This window comes from Lithobates pipiens, unplaced genomic scaffold, assembly GCF_037356315.1.
Source record: "Lithobates pipiens isolate NorthernLeopardFrog02 unplaced genomic scaffold, aLitPip1_a1.2 Scaffold_10, whole genome shotgun sequence".
NCBI classification, from domain to species: domain Eukaryota; kingdom Metazoa; phylum Chordata; class Amphibia; order Anura; family Ranidae; genus Lithobates; species Lithobates pipiens.
In genome coordinates, this window is record NW_027507686.1 from 225,314,059 (window position 1) to 225,336,648 (window position 22,590).

General features: G+C 44.4%; 1 protein-coding gene across 4 annotated transcripts; it reads left to right on the plus strand.

Annotated features, from left to right (window-relative positions):
• The first annotated feature begins 1,550 nt into the window (after positions 1-1,550).
• Positions 1,551-19,959, plus strand: SMIM38 (small integral membrane protein 38). 4 transcript variants are annotated; one of them, XM_077462133.1, is made up of 3 exons: positions 1,618-1,741; positions 6,895-7,110; positions 19,401-19,959. In XM_077462133.1, exon 3 carries the CDS (start codon positions 19,689-19,691, stop codon positions 19,827-19,829), a length of 141 nt encoding a protein of 46 aa, XP_077318259.1. In that variant the 5' UTR covers positions 1,618-1,741; positions 6,895-7,110; positions 19,401-19,688; the 3' UTR covers positions 19,830-19,959. The 4 variants fall into 4 exon arrangements, with proteins under 4 accessions (XP_077318278.1, XP_077318251.1, XP_077318259.1 ...); XM_077462142.1 differs by lacking the exon at positions 6,895-7,110 and adding an exon at positions 5,845-6,024 and having other exon boundaries at positions 1,671-1,741; XM_077462152.1 differs by lacking the exons at positions 1,618-1,741; positions 6,895-7,110 and adding an exon at positions 1,551-1,573.
• The last annotated feature ends 2,631 nt before the right edge of the window (positions 19,960-22,590 follow it).

Here is a 22,590-nt window from a genome sequence, read left to right on the forward strand (position 1 = left end):
AAGTGGTGGAGTAACCTGGGAATTATGCAATGCATATCACTTCAGGCTGGTTGCTTACATCGGACAACCAAAAGTCGGGGTGATGGCGGGAGTGAGTGCAAGTACAGTTTGTGGTGAAGGGGGGCCCAGGTGCTATGCCTGGTAAAGGTAGGGGGTCTAAGGCACAAAGGGGGGGGGGTAAAGGAAGGTGTGAAAAGGTGCTGAGAATGTTTAGGGAAGGGGAGAACAGGTGTGAAGGGTGGTGAAGAAAGTAGAATTAAGGGCGGTACACACTGTAAGAAAATTAGGTGAATGATCGGCCGGTTTGCCTCGGAACCGAGTATAAATATAATGTACGAAAATTCTGATAGACAAAGGCTTTTGTTTTCTGTTCATGTACAGTCATTCGTATCATTCGATATTTCTCGTACGGAAATCATACAAAGACGGTACACATTAAATGAAAATCGTCCCTTCTGTTCATTATTGAGAAAAATTTTGAATTTTGTCAGTTGTGTTACTTGTGTACACACTATGTGAAAATCAAACGAGGGAAGGTGGTCTAGATAGGGGAAGGGGGGGGTTGCAGGTGCAGTGGGGAGAGCAGGGGGAGGTAGATAAGATTGAGGGAAAATGCGGAGGAATATCCTGGGTGTAAGCAGGAGCCATGGAGGTATGGAGTGATTGGGGGGGCATGTGCATGGGTGGAGGTTGGTGAGAGAAAGGGGGGCCCATGTTAGGGTTTCACCCGGACAGTCCGGGTTTTAAACCCTGTGTCTGGGTTTCAGTATACTTGAAACCCAGATGCAATAGTGGCAACCATGCAGCACCAGTCCTCCTATCCCCCTTTCCCCTCCCGTTCATTTAATTATATTGTTAGCGGTGATGCTTTAACTGGGGTACAGATTGACGGGGGGGATTATTCATACTGGGGGACAGACAGACTTTGGGGATTGTACTGGGGGACAGACTGATTTGGGGGATTATACTGGGGGGCAGAATGACCTGAGAGGATTATACTGGGGGACAGGCTGACCTGGGAAATGTACTTGGGGACAGACTGATCTGGGGGGATGTACTGGGGGACAGACAGACCAAGGAGGCATTATACTGGAGGACAGATTGGCCAGGGGGGATGTACTGGAGTACAGACTGATCTGGGGGGGATTATACTGGGGGAGAGTCTGACTCGGGTGGGATTATACTGGGGGGTGTACTGGGGTACCCACTGACCTGGGGGGGATGTACTGGGGACAAACAGACCAGGGATGGATTATACTGGAGGACGGGGGGTGGGGGGTCTGGGAAATAGGGGGAATCGCCAATGCACATAGTAGTAATAGGGTGTGCCCAGGCACACCTGGCACACCCCCTGCACACACATTTGGAAGGGGTACAGATGTTGGTGGTGAGAGAAGGGGGGCATGGAGGTGGAGAGAGCGGGGGGGGGGGGGGGAGTGTGATGCCCATTGTATATATCGTATGTATTGGTAACTTCTAACTTCTCATTCTAACATGGATAATTTCACTTTATGCTTTCACCACAGAGAAAGTCTCAAGGTGACACCTGCTATCAAATGTAAAGAAGAAAAAGGTATACTGTTGACTTAGCTTGTCACTTTGATTCTTTTCTTAACTTCTAATCATTGGGCAGTGCATCATGGGAACTTGCATAAAGTCATCTACTGCCCCTCTCATTGTGACTTTCAGCTGAGATCTAATATGGAGAAGATGCAATTGGCTTAGAAAGTGTTCCGAATAAGTGAGTAAAACTAATTTTATTTGGCTTAACTATAGCATGGGGCGACCTGCTGTGATGTGAATAGCCCAGTCATGGGGCCTTTTAATAGCCAAAGTGGGTCAGTGTATTGGGTCATGAAAGGTATACAATATTATCTTTATGTCTAACAAATGAATGTCATATGTGACCAAGGAAACATTGATCAATATTACGTTCTTTGATCTCCAGTACCATCTGACTGTATCACAAGATCCGGCCCATTGCCTTGGACCATATACTGAACCCTACTGACCTATAATGACCATATTTGTATTATGATTAGTGCTACTGTTACAGCCGCAACTGCTTTTTGTACATAGCATGCAAGTTTAAAGTCTAATGCCCTCTACACACGGTCGGACTTTCCAACGGAAAATGTGCGATCGGATCTTGTTGTCGGAAAATCCGATCTTGTGTGGGCTCCATCTGACCTTTTCCTTTGGAATTCCCGACACACAAAGTTTGAAAACTGGATCTAAAATTTTCCAACAACGAAATCCGATCGTTTAAATTCCGATTGTTTGTAGACAATTCCGACGGACAAAGTGCCACGCATGCTCAGAATAAATTACCGGACGAAAGCTATTGGCTACTGCCCTCTTTATAGTCCTGTCGTACGTGTTCTACGTCACCGCATTCTGAGCGATCGGATTTTCCGACAACTTTGTGCGACCGTGTGTATGCAAGACAAGTTTGGGCCAAAATCCGTCTGAAAAAATACGCCGGATTTTGTATTCGGAATGTCTGACCGTGTGTACAGGGCATTAGTGTTTAATTTTGGATATAATAGAATATACTTTATTACCAAAAGTATTGGAACGCCTGCCTTTACATGCACATGAACTTTAATGGCATCCTAGTCTTGGTCTGTAGGGTTCAGTACTGAGTTGGCCCATCCTCTGCAGCTATAACAGCTTCAACTCTTCTGGGAAGGCTGTCCACAAGGTTTAGGAGTGTGTCTATGGGAAAGTTTGACCATTCTTCCAGAAGCGCATTTGTGAGGTCAGGCACTGATGCTGGATGAAAAAGCCTGGCTTGCAGTCTCCACTCTAATTCATCCCAAAGGTGATCTATCGTGTTGAGGTCGGGACTCTGTGCAGGCCAGTCAAGTTCCTCCACCCCAAACTCACTCATTCATGTAAATATTGTGCATTGCTGAAAGTTGGATAATCAAAAGGGCACAACATCCCTATGAATGCCTATATTGGCAGAAGAAAGGGAATGGGATATTTGGCCCAACAAAATATAATAGTCAAATATATAAAAAATATATTGAATTTATTGATACAAAATATCTAGAAAACATCACAGTGTCATCATACAATAACCACCATATGAGTAACCAGCAGGAGCTTCATGCTCTACATGTTTCGCCATGCAATGGCTTTCCCAGGAGATTTCCAATAAGCACTACATAATGCGGTCACTATAGGTAAAAATAAATTTTGTTAGAAGATCGATATTCACTAATCATAACAAATTTAAACAAATCAAAACAAAATATAATTTTCTCGCAAATGCCTTGAACCAAAGGAAGCCTCCCTGCATCCCCACCTGAGCTGTAAAATGGAGGTCATGACTCTGATGTCTGAAGGACATTGAAAGATGTGGAGAAATCTGGTGTATCACAGAGAAGGACATACAGGCTCCAAGAGGTAGAGTTCTAGATGGCATGATTTAATCAAAGCGGTTGTATACCCTTTTTTTGTATTTTTACCTACAGGTAAGCCTTCAATAAGGCTTACCTGTAGGTAAAATGAATATCTCCTAAACCTGTATGGTTTAGGAGATATGCACATTGCTGATGTCAGCAGGGCATGCACTATGAAGGTCCGGCTGCCGGACCTTACCGGAAAGAAGTCTCCAGCGTGCATGAGGGGGAGTGACGACATTGCGACTCCGGCCACTCCCAGCACAACCTGGAAGACACGCCGAGGGGAAATGTCTCGGTGTGGACTAAGAACAGCTGCCGACACCTCGTTCTAAAGTAAGCATTTCATAATGAGCTAGTATGCGGTACATACTAGCTCATTATGCATTTTGCCTTACAGGTTTAAAAAAAATATTTGTTCAGGTATACAACCGTTTTAAGTTACTTGGAAGCAAATTGATATGTAGATAGGTGATCATACGGACGCCCAGGGCGTCCTCTCCGCCAGCCATATAGGGGGATTTCTCCTGTATGTGTTTGTGGCGTGGTCGCCACTGGCCACCTGCGCATTGCATTCCCTTGACTGGATACCAGCCTCAGGGTTGGGAAATGGGCATAGAGTTGGCATGCACTGGTCCATTTAACCAGAGGCCGCACCCAGTTACGGGCAAATTTTCCATCTTGGCGCTGTAAGACTATCGCTGATGTCATTTCTGGCGCATTGGCGATGTATGACTATAGCACTTGCGCGTGAGGTCATTTCTGGCACCGTTCGCGCATGCATGTGGCATATTTTGGGCATCCGTGCCTCCTTAGGTGCCATTGGATGCCGAGGAGGTGGAGGGGACATAAAAGATTCTCCTTTTCTGCAGATATGGTAGTGGTGAAGTCGTGGATCAAGTGGGATGTGATGCTTCAAGTCCTTTCAAGGTAAAGTTATTTTGATAGTAGTAAGGACTGCCATATTGGAAATTAGCAAGTTGGTCTGAATGTTTTTCTCCTGCTTGTTGCTTATTGATTAGGATACATGACTGCTTGGAAATTCCTTTCTGGGAAAGTCTGCCTTCAAATTTGTTAACCATCTGGGATTAAGATTTGCTAAAATATCATCCACCTTTGACTGACTAGTTCTGAAATCTGTGTTCTTAGGTTAGAACATGTCTATTCTCCCTTGATAATTTTTTTGTTGATTTTTTAGCTTGAGCTCACAATATATCCCATTCCAGAAAGAACTCTACCTTTGGAGCCTGTATGTCCTTCTCTGTGATACACCAGATTTCTCTGCATCTCTCAATGTCCTGCAGGGAGGCTTCCTTTGGTTTAAGGCATTTGCGAGAAAATTACATTTTGTTTTGATTTGTTTAAATTTGTTAAGATTAGTGAATATCGATCTTCTAACAAATTGTCTTTTACATATAGTGACTGCATTATATAGTGCTTATTGGAAGTCTCCCGAGAAAGCCATTGCATGGCGAAACATGTAGAGCATGAAGCTACTGCTGGTTACTCATATTATGGTTATTGTATGATGACACTGTGATGTTTTTTAGATATTTATATTGTGTATATACATACATATATATATATATACATATATATATATATATATATATATATATATATATATATATATATATTGTATCAATAAATTCAATATATTTTTTATATATTTGACTATTATATTTTCTTGGGCACCATAAAAATCCCATTTCCTTTCTTCTGCCAATATATTCACTCATCCATGTCTTTATGGATCTTGCTTTGTGCACTGGTGCACAGTCATGTTGGAACAGGAAGGGGCCATCCCCAAACTGTTCCCACAAAGTTGGGAGCATGAAATTGTCCAAAATGTCTTGGTATGCGGAACACCTTAAAAGTTCCCTTCACTGGAACTAAGGGGCCAAACTCAACCCCTGAAAAACAAACTCACTCCATAATCCTCCTTCTACCAAATGATTTGGACCAGTGTACAAAGCAAGGTCCGTAAAGACATGGATGAGCGAGTTTGGGTGGAGGAACTTGACTGGCCTGACCTCAACTCAATAGAACATCTTTGGGATGAATTAGAGTGTAGACTGTGAGCCAGGCCTTCTCGTCCTACATCAGTGCCTGATAGTGGTGGTGTGTCCATAAGGGCCGCCCCCTCTCTCCAGCTACCCCCTCTATCACTAATAGATATATTCATGCATTGCATGAATCTATCCATGGCCGCTGCTGCCACCCCCTATTTAGGGGCCCGGCCCATTTTCGAGCACTGGCCACTTGAATTACAGTGGCGAGGGGTATTTTTGAAGCACTTGATTAGAGCCATAGGCCCTACAGCCATGTGCTTGCAGTTCACCAAGCTGTGTTAGAAAAGCTTAATATTAAATAGAATAAATAGAAAAAATTTATATTCATTTTCCTAACACTGAATCGCCTCTCCGCCAATCAGGTGCTCGGGTCTGTTACCCATCGCCTGATTGGCGGAAACAACAGGCGCTGCGATTGGACACCTATCAGGCGCCCAATCATAGGAGAGGATGGGAGGAGAAGACGGGAGAACACATTAAGGACATGGAGGAGCATGGAGGACACCGCCCGCTGCCGTCACCCGCTGCCCCACCGAGACAATGTAAGAGCTGGCAAGATGGCAGGCGGGGTGGGGGGGCCCAGTAGCAGCCTTTGATGGGCACAGTGGGAGCATTTGATGGCCACATTGGCAGAATTTGATGTCACAGTGGCAGCATTTGATGGGCACAGTGGGAGCATTTGATGGGCACAGTGGCAGAATTTGATGACACAGTGGCAGCATTTGATGGCACAGTGGGAGCATTTGATGGCCAAATTGGCAGCATTTGATGACATAGTGGCAGCCTTTGATGGGCACAATGGGAGCATTTGATGGCACAGTGGGAGCATTTGATGACACAGTGGCAGCATTTGATGGCACAGTGGGAGCATTTGATGGGCACAGTTGGAGCATTTGATGGGCACAGTGGTAGCATTTGATGGCACAGTGGCAGCGTGTGATGGGCACAGTGGCAGTGTGTGATGGGCACAGTGGCTGCGTTTGATGGCACAATGGCTGTGTTTGATGGCACAATGGCTGCGTTTGATGGCACAATGGCTGTGTTTGATGGCACAATGGCTGCGTTTGATGGCACAGTGGTTGCGTTTGATGGACAAAGTGAGGCTGCAATTGATGGGGTTTTTTTCAGAATTTTTGAGTTTGTTTGCGCCCCCCAAAAATTTTTGAGCACCAGCCGCCACTGGTGCCTGACCTTACAAATGCACTTCTGGAAGAATGATCAAACATTCCCATAGAAACACTCCTAAACCTTGTGGAAAGGGTGGGCCAACTCGATATTGAACCCTACGGACAAAGACTGGGATGCCATGAAAGTTCATGTGCGTGTAAAGGCAGGCGTCCCAATACTTTTGACAACATAGTGTATGTAAGCACTGCTTATTTCAGCCTGTCTTTGACCCTGTGCCTCTCTAGCCCATTTAGGTGCAGGTGAACTGTCCAGCCTCAACGCTGCCAGCCTGTCAAACTCTACGAGAGGCTGCAGGATGCTGGACGATGTACTTAGGGATGGTGATATTTAGGGCAGTGTGCGCCCAGGAATAAATGCCCGGAACACAGATTGGGATCAATGAGATGACTCTCCCACCGAGAATTTTCTAAATTGCTCTTTAAACCTCAGCACACACATAAGTGAGTTACATTCTAATCTTATGAGCTGCTAATGTAGTCAGCCAAATTCTATTAGTCACTCTAAATACACATGATCATACAGGATGTATTCATGTGTTAAATCTGCCAATTTGGTTGTTGTGACAAAAGTCAGAAATGGATCATCAAATACACATCCATACTGTAATTCATTTACATAGATCTCATCATCTGACTCTGACACTCTAACCGAAAGTAAGAAAATAATGTTCGGCCTAGACATACTGTACACTTTAATGGGAACTCTTAGCAATTTCCTTGAAATGTATTTATATTTTCAAGTAGAACAAAAGGCAAAACTTCTTTTTCCATTTTGTGTCCCATTAGGGAGACTTCCCTTCACTTCCTGTCCCATAGCCAAAACAGGAAGTGAGGGAATCCTGATGTGCCACCAGAATTAGTGTCTCCATTGGAAGATTTCCCTTCTATTCCTGTTCTGGTTCCTAATCAGAGTTTACTTTCACTTTCACTCTCAGTGATAATGTTAAATAGGACAAAATATAGAGTGCGAATCTCCCAGGGGGCACATAGCGCAATAAAAACCTGATGAGTGTTCTTATCCCTTTCCACTCTATCCAAGATTATAAATAAATAAAAAAGTTTTGCCTTTAGTTAAATCCGTAGTTATATTTTTAGTTTAACTACAGGACCCTTCTAATTTTAATTAATTTTAATTAATTCATTTAAAGCGGAGGTCCACCCTAAAGTGGACCTTCCGCTCATCGGAACCCTCCCCCCCTCCGGCGCCACAATTGGCACCTTTCAGGGGGGAGGGGGGTGCAGGTACCTGTACAGTACAGGTATCTGCACCCACTTCCGGGATAGCTCTCTGCGGAAAGGGCGTAGATTACGCCCCTTTCCGAAAGTCCCCCGCTGCCTGCTGGGAAACACACAGATCCCAGAGGCAGCGGGTCCATCCTTATTGCGCAGCGCGACTCGCGCATGCGCAGTAGGGAACCGGGAAATGAAGCCGAAAGGCTCCACTTCCTGATTCCCATACCCAAGATGGCGGCGGCAGCACCCGAGAGACGATCGAGAGATCGGCTTCTGGTGCCGACATCGCGGGCGCGCTGGGCGGGTAAGTGTCACTATTTTAAAAGTCAGCAGCTGCAGTATTTGTAGCTGCTGGCTTTAAAAAAAAAAAAAAAAAGGATTCCCGGCGGACTCCCGCTTTAATTACATTTTAGCATAAGGTAATTAGCTGAACAAGGGGAATAAAGATCTCTTCTCTTAGGGATCGGTGTCGGCGGTAAAATGGCCGCTTTACCGTTGTTTTAGCGGCGGTATTCGGCCACTAGCAGCTGAGAAAGGGTATGATACGATGAAGTGAAAACAGTCCTACACCTTCTCCAAGGAATGATCGCACAATCACCGCGTGAACCCTCCACCACATAAAATGGGGGCTTACCAGATTTAATGGATCCTACTCAAAATTATATTTGGAGGATCATATATGCTTGTAGATATACATAGGCTTTTTCGGTGTTGTCCTTTTCTGGAAGACTTTCAAGTGTGGCTATTTCCTCTACAGTATGTCTCCATCCACATAAATCATCATAGGTAATGGGATAGATATAAAAGAAGAAAGCAGGGACCACAATACTGTAACTCCGTTTTTCGTTTCAAGTAATTTAATAAAAAATTATCAAACTCACGTGTACAAAGAACATAAGCGCTTTTTCAATAAAATCTCAGGGGACAGTGAAGTCCCGACGCGTTTCGTCTTAAGCAGACATCATCTGGGGTACAACTTCAAGGCAGCCCTCCAGTTTATATAGCCAGACCCCCAATCAGGCCTAGATTTCCTCCATCAGTGTCACCACACATCACTTCCGATATCCAATATGGCCGTGTGAAGGGTCCAGGTTAGAGACCTATTGGATATACACCATCAAATCCTACTTCCCGTTTGGTCTAAACGTGGAGTGGGACATCAATGCATTCATCAACGATGGTTGACACATGGCGTTGGGTCCCACTCCCCGTTTGGCTTGGGCGTGGTGTGTGATATGGATGTATTTATTGATGATGGTTGAGGTCTGTCTATCTCTTACATCTATATCTTTATTTTATTTTATTCTCCTCTTTTCCTCTCTTTTGGTTATACATGGTAGAAATATGTGGGGAAAATGTATTTTGTGAGTATTAATAGATGGTTAAAGGCCATTTGGGTTTGGTCCACCTAATATGTCAACACATATGACTTTCGGTCTCTTTTCGATTGGGCCACAATATCAATAGAGCGCCATTCTTGAGTATATATATATTTTTTTTTGGTTAAGTCTCTTCATATATATCTCAAAACGTATGACTACATTTGATTTTTATAAGTTTTATATTTTTTAAATTTTTTCAATTTTTAAATTAGATTAAAAATCTTTTTGGATTGATGTTGCGTAGGTCATTATCTATATAGGGTGTCACGATGTAATAATCGCCCGGCGGCCATATTGGATACCAGAAGTGATGTGTGGTGACACTGATGGACGAAATCTAGGCCTGATTGGGGGTCTGGCTATATAAACTGGAGGGCTGCCTTGAAGTTGTACCCCAGATGATGTCTGCTTAAGACGAAACGCGTCGGGACTTCACTGCAGCCTGAGATTTTATTGAAAAAGCGCTTATGTTCTTTGTACACGTGAGTTTGATAATTTTTTATTAAATTACTTGAAACGAAAAACGGAGTTACAGTATTGTGGTCCCTGCTTTCTTCTTTTATATCTATCCCATTACCTATGATGATTTATGTGGATGGAGACATACTGTAGAGGAAATAGCCACACTTGAAAGTCTTCCAGAAAAGGACAACACCGAAAAAGCCTATGTATATCTACAAGCATATATGATCCTCCAAATATAATTTTGAGTAGGATCCATTAAATCTGGTAAGCCCCCATTTTATGTGGTGGAGGGTTCACGCGGTGATTGTGCGATCATTCCTTGGAGAAGGTGTAGGACTGTTTTCACTTCATTGTATCATACACAGAAAATTTGGAAAATTTGGAGAACTTTTCACTTGTTTTCACGTTGTTTTCCTATTTTTGATATATTTTTTCATATATTTGTTTGGACATTCTAGCTTTAATTATCATATATAGCAAAGAGTGTTTAAATGTATTTATTTGTTTGCACAGTCTAATGTATGCACTGATTACATTGGTCACATTGTAATGTGGTAAAAACAAATAAGCGCTACACTGTTTTTCACAAAATTTATTATGCCACAATTGTACACCTAGATGTTGTGTTAGCTGCTGTTTGTATACCGTCTACACATTTGAATAGCGCAGTGTTTTTGGTTCTTTTTGAAAAAAAGCTGAGAAAGGGTAAAAATCACTGCAAAGCGCTGCTGCAGAAGCTCTTTTCCGGTGGTATAGCCGCGCTGCCCCATTGATTTCAATGGGCAGGAGTGGTGTATAAGCCGCTCCTTTACCGCTCCAAAGATGCTGCTAACAGGACTTTTTTTTTTAGCGTCCTGCCTGCGCACTGAGGGCATTCACACTGGAGACACAACACAGCAGCGGCTCTTTCAGGGTGCTTTGCCGGCGCTATTTTTAGTGCTGTAGGCATGCAAAGCCCCCCAGTGTGAAAGGGGTCTTAAATGGCTCCTATTCACACTAAGGAGGGAGGGGGGTCTATTTAAAAAATGTCTCAAGCATTTGCTCAGCTGTCACAAATAATTTTTGCCAAATATGTTTATTTCCTATGATAGTCAGCTCCATCTAGTGGTCATGATGTGATATTTTCCTGAAATACCTCAATCGGGAAAATGCAGCATTGGCCACTAGATGGAGCCGTTGACTATAGAAAATAAACGTATTTTGGCATAATACAGGAATCACAGCTGAAATAATGTGGGATAGATTCTCATCCTGATTTTTTTTTTTTTAAGTAGACCCCTTGGTGTAAGCGCGATTCGTAGTACAGGAGCAAAATCATGCATTTTCAGCCCCATAGACATTCAAATGGGAACTCCTGAAAAACATATTTTAAGTGTTTTTCATGCACTCCCAATAAAGTCTATTGGCCCAAAACAGGCAATTTGGCTCCAAAGAAGCTCATGTGTTCCTTTAAGCTTAAAGTGGTTCTAAAGGCAGAAGGTTTTTTACCTTAAAGCTCTACTCCACTTTTGTTCAGAAAAAAACATTCCCCTCTGGGTGATCTCTGTACATTGCAAGGATTTTAACAAACTTTTTTGCAGAATCCTACTTTTTGTTATTCTAAGACCCCTTTCACACTGAGGCGCTTTACAGGTGCTATAACGCTAAAAATAGCACCTGCAAATCGCCGCTCCTTTCACTCCAATGTGAAAGCCTGAGGGCTCTCACACTGGAGCGGTGCGATCGCAGGACGCTCAAAAAAGTCCTGCAAGCAGCATCTTTGAGGTACTCTAGGAGCAGTGTATACACCGCTCTTAAAGCACCACTGCTGCGGCAGCGCTTTGCGGGTGCTTTTAACCCTTTTCGGCTGTTAGCGGGGGTTAAAAGCGCACCGCTAGCGGCCAAAAAGCGCCGCAAAAACTATGATAAAAAATAGTGGCGCTTTACCCCCAATGCCCTTTTGCTGATGTGCATGGGAGCATTCCTCCTTTACAAGCTGTGTATTTTGTGAAAGTGCCCTAAAGAAATCCCTGTGTGTTTCTCTGTATCCATGTGGGAAAGTGAATCTAATGGGAGAGGTTTCATAATTATCAATAAGCTGCTGCACCTGCACAGCACTAATGATGAAAATTGCAGGGTCTGCATCCCTTTAGACGTGATTTCCTATTGAAAGTATCTCACCAAAAATGAAATTTTTGTTGCAGGAGATGTCTGATATCTGACTTGTACCTTAGTGTAGACTTCTGGGAAAATCGGTCAGCCAATCAAAAAGCAGGAAATTATGTTTCTGGGGGTCATTCTGTATACAGAACACCTCCAGGTAGCCATGTTGCATTTTCAGAAATTTACAGTGGCTGCAGATTGAAAAGAAAAGGTAATTTTTAATAACATTCAGTTATAATATGACTTGTATCGCAATTGTATATACTATATTATTTTTTCTTTATTTGCTATTTTTTTTCCCCCACGACAGTGGAGTTACCCTTTAACCACATGCCAACCGTTGTATGCCGATTTACGTCAGCAGAAAGGCATGGGCAGGTAAAAGGGTGTACCCGTACGTTCCTTTGAAATTCACGCCTAGTTCATTTGCACGTGGGTCCCGCGAACTCGGTGTTCGCCAGGGGCCAGTGATTGCAGTGAGGAGAGGCAGAACAGGGAGATGCCTATGTAAAAAAGGCATTTCCCTGTTCTGCATAGCAACACGACAGGGATCTCCTGCTCCCTGTCATCGGGAGCAGTGATCTCTATCATGTTGTAGTGAGCCCCCCCTACAGTTAGAACACATCCAGGGAACACACTTAACCCCATGCTCTCCCCCTTGTGTTTAACCCCTTCCCTGCCAGTGACATTTATACACTAATCAGTGTATCAAAGCACCTTGTCCCCATGTTGATGAGGACAAGGGCCTCATGCCCACAACCCTGGCCGGTGGTTGTGGGGGTCTGCGTGCGGGGGGCTTATCGGAATCTGGAAGCCCCCTTTAACAAGGGGACGCCCAGATCCCAGCCTCCCTCCTGTGTGAAATGGTAAGGGGGTACCCTACCATTTCACCAAAAAAGTGACAAAAGTGTTAAAAATGACAAGAGCCAGTTTTTGACAAGTCCTTCTTTTCATCTTCTTCGGGTCTTCTTCCTTACGTCATCCTTCGGTTTCTTCCTCCATCTTCTTCTTCCTCCATCTTCTTCTTCCTCCGATCCTCTGCTTCTTGCTCCGGTGTTCTCGTCCCACATCTTCCTCCACAGCGTCTCTTCTTCCCCGCTTCGTTTTCGGGCGCCTCTTTTCCTGCGGCCTGCCAGGTTGTGTGCTTGGATAAGGGTCTGGTATGGATTTTGAGGGGGACCCCCATGCCATTTTTTTTTTGGTGCGGGGTTCCCCTTAATATCCATGCCAGACCTGAAGGGCCTGGTATGCTCTTGGAGGGGAACCCATGCCGTTTTTTTTTAAATTAAAGTCGCCTGGCCTGGGGGCGACTTAAAATTGTGTTATAAGTCGCCCAAGGAGCGCTGTTATTCATAATCAAGTCGTCTCCAAGTTGCCTCCCAAAGTTGTGCTAGAAGTCATGTTACCCCTGTGTGAATGGACTGTTAATGATATGGCGTGCGCTATTATCTATGGCATATCATTAACGAGTGCGCCGGCATATTATCTGTTGTGCTTATACATGCGCAGATTCACACGCTGAATTAATAATTTATCTGGTGCACAAATTAAGGTATGAACCGGCGCAGCGCATTCATGTTGGTAAATTACCCCCATGGATTTCTTCAGAATAATAAAAGGTAGAAATCTGCAACAAAATTTGTTATAATCCTTGCAATGCACACAGGGCTGTCTTAATGAGTGGGCACACCTGTGCACTGCCCAGGGGCCCCAGCCGCATGGGGGGCCCCTGCACTTTCCCCAAAGCAGCTGATGGATACACAGGGGAGGCAGGCTGGCATCGGTGCACCATGCTGTGCAGAATGATACCTATTATTTTACAGCCAGCGGGAAGGAGCAGGGCCGGAGTGCCAGTGATGCTCTGACCCCGCCCCATGCAGCTGCAGGGTAGGAGCTGGAATTAGAGCTGCTGAGTCGGCAACACTAAGAGCCCACCTGCGGAAGTATCATTGTGGATGGTGTCATGGTGAGCCCAGCTGTCCAACACTGTTTGCACCAAATTAATTCTCCCTCCTCCACCCCTCCTTCTACCTGCTTGATTGGTATAGGTGAGTCCAGTGCTGGAGGTTGGCACATAGCCAAATGTTTACATGCACTGTATCTCCACTGGAAAAGAGCATACTAAATGGATGGAATAATGGTGCTGGGGATATCAAGTGTTTATGGGGGAAAACAATGCTGAGAGTGGATCTGGGGTGTATAGGGGGTAGCAATGTTTTGGGTAGCTTGGGTGACTATAGTGCTAGAGGTATCCGGGATGTAGAGAGGCCACAGTGTAGGGGGTATCAGGGCTGTAGTGGAGCCACAATACAAGGGGTATCTTATGGTATATGGTAATAGTGCTGGGGAGAATATCTAGGGTGTAGAGGGGTCAGAGTGCGGGGGGAATATCTAGGGTGTAGAGGGGTCAGAGTGCTGGGGGGCAGGGCCGCTGATAAGGCAGTACAGCCAGCCCTCCTGTACTGGGCCCAGGCCCCATCAGTTCAAAGGGGGGCCTGTGCACCTGTTGAGCAGGAGGTCTGGCTGTACTGTCTTAATGCAGACACTGATCCACTTCTGCCTCCCACTGCAGTGTTGCCAGCTTCTCCTCTTCTTTCCCCCTCTGGCTGCACTGCAGGGGGATTGGTTCTAGCACATGCGCCCCTTCCATCTGCTGTCTGGTTCCTCCGTGTGCCACTTTCCCCCCGCAGCTTCCCTCATCTCCTCTTTCGCCAGCACTGCTACAGGCACACAGGGGGATGTTTCAAGATGGAGAACGAGGGAAGGGGCCGGTAAATATACCGGTCATTTACTGGCCCCTTCCTTTCCTGACTGAATGAACAGTGAGCGATTGTTACCAATAACTTTATTCATCAGTGAAGCATAGTAAATTGTGTTTATTATGGTTCAGCTTGTGAATGAGTTGCAGAGAGCTTCGTGTTTGAGGCTACAGAGAAAGGGACTGATAAATCTATCCTCAATCACTTTCGGATGGGGGAAGGGGGCCTGTCAGGTAAGCTGTATGGGGCCGTGATTTCTAACAGCAGCCCTGCTGGGGGGATATCTGGGGTGTAGAGGGATCAGAGTGCTGGGGGGATATCTGGGATGTAGAGGGGTCAGAGTGCTGGGGGGGATATCTGGGATGTAGAGGGGTCAGAGTGCTGGGGGGGGGGATATCTGGGATGTAGAGGGGTCAGAGTGCTGGGGGGATATCTGGGGTGTAAAGAGGTCAGAGTGCTGGGGGGATATCTGGGGTGTAAAGAGGTCAGAGTTCTGGGGGGAGATATGGGGTGTAGAGGGGTCAGAGTGCTGGGGGGGGGGATATCTGGGATGTAGAGGGGTCAGAGTGCTGGGGTGTAGATAGGTCAGAGTGCTGGTGGGATATCTGGGATGTAGAGGGGTCAGAGTGCTCGGAGGATATCTGGGGTGTAGAGGGATCAGAGTGCTGGTGAGATATCTGGGATGTAGAGGGGTCAGAGTGCTGGGGGGGATATCTGGGGTGTAAAGGGGTCAGAGTGCTGGGGGGGTATCTGGGATGTAGAGGGGTCAGAGTGCTGGGGGGGTATCTGGGATGTAGAGGGGTCAGAGTGCTCAGAGGATATCTGGGGTGTAAAGGGATCAGAGGGGGAATATCTAGGATGTAGAGGATCCATAGTGCTGGGGAGGCATCAGTCTATCACTTACATTACATGCACAGGACAGCTTTGTTACTTTATGTATGTAGTATTTTCCCACTGTTTCTTTGCTGTACAGAATAATTGTTCATGTATTTAATGCGGAGCTCCAGCCAAAAGGGGACGCTCCGCTTGTCTGCCTCCTACCTACTTGATGTCTGTTTACCTGCTGTCTTCATTGTAGGGGCCCCAGAGCAATATTGGGCTCAGGGGCCCATGATGCTATTAAGACAGCTCTGAATGCACATAGATCATCCAGGAGGGATGTATTTTTCTCAAAAAAAGTGGAGTTATGCTTTAAAGTGATTGTAAAGTGAATTATTTTTTTTTTTTTAAATAACAAACATGTTATACTTACCTCCACTGTGCATCTCGTTTTGCACAGAGTGGCCCCGAACCTGCTCTTCTGGGGTCCCTCGGCGGCTGTCTCTGCTTCCTCCCTCAGATGCTTCTCACGTTCATGTGAGCTCCCTCGCATGGTGAGAAGCATCTGCGGGCGCGCTCCCGTGATACAGCCGGCGGCTATAGCCGCTCGCTGTATCACACGGCCCCGCCCCCTGGCGCTCCGCGTCAGTGGATGTGATTGACAGCAGCGCGAGCCAATGGCTGCGCTGCTTTCCATCCATCCACTCCAGCCAATCAGCGGCCAGGCTGAACGGTGGAAAGGATGTCGGGGGACGAGCGCGGGACTTTCGAGGGGTGAGGTAAGTAAAACGGGGGGGGCTGGGGGCGCCGGCACTGTCAGATGTTTTTTCACCTTAATGCATAGAATGCATTAAGGTGAAAAAACATTTACTTTTACAACCCCTTTAAGTGTATTTTTTCCCCAAAAATTGCGTTTGAAAGACTGCTGCGCAAATACAGTGTGACATAAAATGTTGCAACGACCGCCATTTTATTCTCTAGGGTCTGTGCTAAAAAAAATATATACTGTTTGGGGGTTTCAAATATTTTTCTAGCAAAAGAATACAGATTTTTACTTGTAAACAACAAATGTCAGAAAAAGGCTGGGTCTTAAAGTGGTTATCATGAGAACAGGCCACCTACATCTGTAAAGTGCATTATCAAAGACAATTTATTTTATTTTGCTTTTTATTTATTTGCAGTTATTGTACGCATTACGGAATCTTCTGATGTGTAACAATAATGTGAATTAAGAGTCCTCTGGCTGTAACATAAGCGGGGGGTAATGGTTTATATAATCAGCGTCCTGTTTATCCAATAGCTCACATGAAAGAGGCAGCCTTATACATAGGAGATTCCTGGTCACTATTCACGGAAGCCAATTAAAGGACCACTAAACACAAATAAAGTTGCTTTTGTCATTTTGGAGAGATAATTACATAATGCTGATTTTTCTGCTGGTCTCAAACCAGTGGATTTATGCAGCCTCGTAATGGCAAACATAAAGATCAAGCTTGAATGCTTTAATTCCTAGCAAAGGGGTGAGGAACAGAATGAGTGCTGGCACCTGTGACATCACAGTCGTAATAAGGCCTCATTTATGCTGCAAAAAAGTGTAAGTTGTTGCAAGATTCTCGCAGATTCTTGGGGTGGAATTTAAGACCCCTTTCACACTGGGGCATTTTTCAGGCGATTTAGCGTTAAAAAAAAGCGCCTATAAAGCGCTTGAAAGAAGCTGCAACTGCAATCCCATTGTAAAAGCCCGAGTGCTTTCACACTGAGATCCCTTTCACACTGGAGCGTTTTTCAGCCGCTTTAGCTTTAAAAAAAAGCGCCTGAAAAAGGCCGCAACTGCAATCCCAATGTTAAAGCCCAAGTGCTTTCATACTGAGGCGCTGCGCTGGCAGCAAAAAAATGTCCTGCAAGCAGCTTCTTTGGAGCGGTGAATACAACGCTCCTAAAGCACTCCTTCCCATTGAAATCAATGGGAAGCGCATGTAAAACGCCTGAAAAGCGCCTGAAAAGCGATATTGGCAGCAGTGTTTTGTGGGTGCTTTTAACCCTTTATTTGGCCACTAGCACGGGGTTAAAAGCGCCCAAATAACGCTTGAAAAACACTGGTAAAGCGCTGCTAGTTTAAGTGGTGCTGTACGAGCGTTTTTCGGGCGCTGACATTGTGAAAGGGCTCTTAAAGCACTTGGGCTTTCACATTGGGACTGTAGATGAGGCTTCTTTCAAGCGCTTTACAGGCGCTTTGTTTAACGCTAAAGCGCCTGAAAAAACGCCTGAAAAACACCCCAGTGTGAAAGGGGTCTAAAGGTGGATGCAGAGCAAGCAATTTGCATCCAGAGGAGATCATCTGTCTCTAACCACAGCTAATCTCTGGCTGTGCAGTTACATCGGAACACCAGCGGACAGCTGCGGCCACTGTCATTGGTTTATACAGATGTAGCGGGCTCAACTGTCCACATCCACCTGTACAATCAGCCGCAAGAATTCGCTGGATTCTGACGTGGATCATGATCAATGAATGCATGGTGGCTACTCTCAGGGATAAGCTGACCTATTTTGAGAAGACAAGGGATCCATGGATAAAATACCTTTTGGGACCCCCCTGAACTGGTCGGAGGGACCTTTTTATACAATGGATCGCGGATACACGTCTTGTACTTAGTCCTTTGCTTTACTAGTGTCTTCTTTTTCACTTTTCTTTTCGCTTTCCATCTCTTCTTTTCAAATGCTGGTAATACTCCTACGCAATCATTGATCTGGTGTGGCCTCATCACCAGATAAAATGTTGAGGGGTTTTGAAGAGGCCTACTGAGTCAAATAGGTTGATGTTTATCTTATGTTGATATATATATATATACACAGATATGGGTTTTGTTCTTATTTGGGTTTCTTTTTCTTTGAAGAACATGTTCAAGTAGTTCATACCCTGTCACGTATCCATGTAAATGATGACTTGGCTATCGGACCTCATAATTAGTTACCTATGGGTTTTATGCTACTGATTGATAACATCTTATCTTTTGTAACCAGTACTGTACTCTGAGATGGACCAAAGAAAATTATTGTACTGTTTTGTACTTACCCGTTCTTTTCAAAACATCAATAAAAACTATTGGAAACAGAAAAATATTTGCCGGATTCTTGCTGAACCTTGCAGTGTAAATGGGGCTTAAGGAAAGAGCATAGTACTTCCTTTGTGGGATATTGCCATTGCAGACGATAATGTCATAGCCCCTGTACACACGGTCGGAGATTTCGACAACCAAATACGTCGGATTTTGCCCGTCGGATCTTGTCCGAAACTGTTGCATACACACGGTCGGACTAAGTTGTCGAAAAATCCGATCATTCAGAACGTGATGACGTAATTTCGTTACGATGGGACTACGTTCAGGCTAGTAGCCAATAGCTTTGATGTAAGAATTTGATCTGAGCATGCATGGCACTTGGTCCGATCAAAATTCTCTACACATGATCGGAGTATGTCCGATCGAACCAGTTGGTCAGGAAATATTTCCAACATGTTGGAAAATTGGGTCCGACGGATATTCCGACGGAATCAGTCCGATGCATACCACACACAGTCGGATTATCCGACGACACGGTCCGATAGGACACATTCCGACAGATTCTCCGACCGTGTGTACAAGGGCTTAGTAAGGTGATATCACTGGAGGTGATAATATCTGCAACATAATGAACTGGTAAGGGTTCTCTTGAACAGTTTACAAAAATGTGTTTTTCTCCAGGCAAATAGGTAGCGTGTGGGAAACCGGCCTCATCTGGTGCAAAATCCATTTGTAATAACCCGATCTCACCCTTCCATCCTTCTTCTCAGTTAGACAAGTCTTTAGTGAAAAATAATGCTATGGAAAAATCCAAGATGTAGATGGACAAAATTGAACTCTAAAACACATGCCACCTTTTTTTTTATTTCTAGTGCCAGTGGACAAAGCATCAAGAACTATAATCCAGGCGCTGACCCCTTTGTGAGAAATTCAGACTTCTTTCGATACGCTAAGTCTGACAACCGGAGGCTGTTTGGCGTAAATCCTGAGTGTACTGTACAAGCCAAATCTGGTGATTGACTGTCAACTGCTGGCTTGAGAAATTACCATAACTTTTCAGATTTCTACCATCGGTTCCAAATTACAAAACTGCCACCATCATATGCGCGGACAAGAGACTTCCTTATGTCATACCCATAAAATTATAGTCATCTATAAACATGGAGTCTTGGATTTTGGTATTTTTACTTGTGATTATAATACTTTCCAGGTTCCTCTTAGGGTCTTGTCTGAGTGCATACATTGACTATAAACTTTCCAAAAGGTTCCCTAATAGACCAAAGAAAGGCTGGAATGATTAGAACTCAACTCATCCCTTTTAATTGCTATAATGCAGTGAGGACAAAAAAAAAATTCCAGTTTTGACCAGTGTTAATTTTTTTTGAAAAAGTAATTTTACTGTAAATAAAATGTATACAGTTTATATTCCAATTTCTCCCATTTAAAATGACTCTAACATGATGTTTTTGGTAAAAAGAATGGTAACATTATTTCCAGTGAAAAAAAAAATGTACCCTTTCTTGTGATGCAACCCTAGTTTTTAAAAAATTTAAAATTAAAAAATGATATAAATAAATAAGTAAATGTATATTAATAGTAAAAAATGGAAATAACTAAAAAATCTGCAGAAAAATAATAGATACATTGAGAGAAAAAGAAGGAGTTGATTGCTTGCTTTAAACTTTTCTTTTACATTTCTACAGTTCTTCATGGTTTACAGGTCTGAGCAAATGATGGTATAAATCCCAGGAATCTTCAGGAGGGGAGGAGGGATTTTCTCAGGTATTAACACCTTCCTGCATGCATGCCTAAGCTAAGGGCAGATGATGATTTTTCAGCAAAATAAAACATGGAGATATGGATAGATGAATGAAAATGAAATGGTTTCTGGTGCTCAGAAGCAGTGTAGTTCCACTTTAAGTGATGTCAAAGGCAGATTAATGGTCCTTAGATCTACATATAAATGTGTAGCACCCTCTACCTTAGGTAGGTGTTAGCATAGGATTTTTTCTAGAACTGTCAGTACAGGTAAATTTAGGCAGGCCTATGCTGCTTGTTTTGATCTGGGGGCAGGGAGTGGTTAGTGTAGCAGTGGGTGTGACCCCATGTGCTCTAGTTCTGAGGTGCCTCCCCTGCTTCCAGGGAGAATGTTCTGGAAGAGGGGCAGGTCCTGGAACTGGAGTGGCAGGTGGCTCATGTGGGAGCACTGACCAACCCCTACTTGAATTGGCAGGGAGCGGGCCTCTTATATAAGCTCAGGTACCAGGCCACTGGGTGGAGTTGTCGGCTGGGAGAAGTGGAGACAGGAGTACCAGACAGCAGCAGGAGGGCACCCATCAGGTGGCCCGGGGAGAACTGTGAGGGAACTTCACCTTTACACGGTCATGGGTGAAGTCTTCATCATTACATGGTCATTGATGAGGAATTCCTGGAGTAGAGGGGCAGGTGAAGCTGTCGGAACGTGTGGTCCGGTTAAGTTCTCCATCATGGACTCGGGGCAGAGAAAGGTTGGTGAGTGTACCACAGTGAAGGGCTTGATGTGGAGACATGCTAAGAAGTCTGTGAGGGAACTTCACCTTAACACGTCATTAGTGAAGTCCTCATCATTACACGGTCATTGATGAGGAGTCCTGGATCAGAGAAGAGACTGTGGGGAATAGTGCCAAATTGATGCGGCCCGAGGGCGCAGGATTTGCAAGCTGGCTGGGAACAGTAGTCCATCATTCAATACATGCTATTAAACTACTAGGCCTCTGGGGAGAGGTACTGCAGGCCTCTGGCCTAGTAGCAGCAACCAATCAGAGTCAGCATAAGAGACTATTCAGAGTGGGATCTTTTGCACATAGAAGAAGATGGGACAAGAAATGAATGTGCTACAGTATAAGTTTTGTGCAGGAGGGAAGGATCTCTGGGAACTTCACCCTTACATAGTCATGGGCGAAGTCCTCATCTTTACACGGTCATTGATGAGGAAGTCCTAGAAGCAATGGTCTGCCGGAGTTACATAGAGGAGGAACAATAATCTGCATGTTGATGCAGGGAAGAGAGACTGTAGCTGTTATACATGTGCATCATTTCTTCAGGCTCAAAATAAGTTCTAATCTATAAATATGATGGCAAAGTATTGATCTGTGGGCATCCCATATACCCCTTTACCCAACCAAGTTATACCCCCCAATAAACGAAAATACAAAACAAAGCAAATGGCTGTTCATTGTCTCAGATGTTAAATATGGAGGTCAGGCAGCAGGGCTATATGGTGGATGTTTGTTACTAGTGGCAACTACACCACTACAAATGAAATAGTAAATACAATGAAACAATACATTTATTAATTGTATGTACTCATTGACACTTGAAGACTATCTGCAAGTAACATTTTACATAGGAGCAGCACAATTTTGACAGCATCTTCTTCTGTGAAACACTAAGCATTTACAGTCATTTTGACAGCCAGTAACTGCCAATACTGGTGGCAGGGGAGTATATTTCCTTTTTTAATTTGGGGAAAAAACTGTTAACAATGTGGCGAATATGTTTTGGCATAAGGATTACTTCCAGAGAGTTGGTAGGAGATTTCATAATGCTCAGGAGGAATTTAAAGCTTAAGGCCCATACACACTATCAGACTTTTTGACAACAAACATGCAAATTAGCTGTTTTGGAGCAACATCCGACTGTGTGTACGCTCCATCGGACAAACTTTTTTGGTTTTCATCTGACTTTTGTTGGCTGTTCGAACGGACAAACTTTCTGGCAACAAAAGTCCGATGGAGCAAAGTCTGATCGTGTGTACAGAAAACCATAGGACTTTTGTACAAAGTACAAACAGGCATGCTCAGAACCAATGCAAAACATCAGACGACAATACAGAAGTTGACCAAAGGTGGCGGTAAAGAGCAGAAAAACCACATGATTTGGTGAAAGTTGGCTGAAAAAGTCCTGCTGTGTGTATGCAATACAAGTTCAGGGCCGACGCCCTTTGTACAAAAATCCAAGGGAAAGTTTGTACAAAGTCCTATCGTGTGTATGAGGCTTTACTGCACCTTTAAAACACACTAT

Bases quoted from the DNA above. Each gene is read 5' to 3' on its own strand.
- SMIM38 (XM_077462152.1), top strand. From the start codon at position 19,689: ATGGAGTCTTGGATTTTGGTATTTTTACTTGTGATTATAATACTTTCC.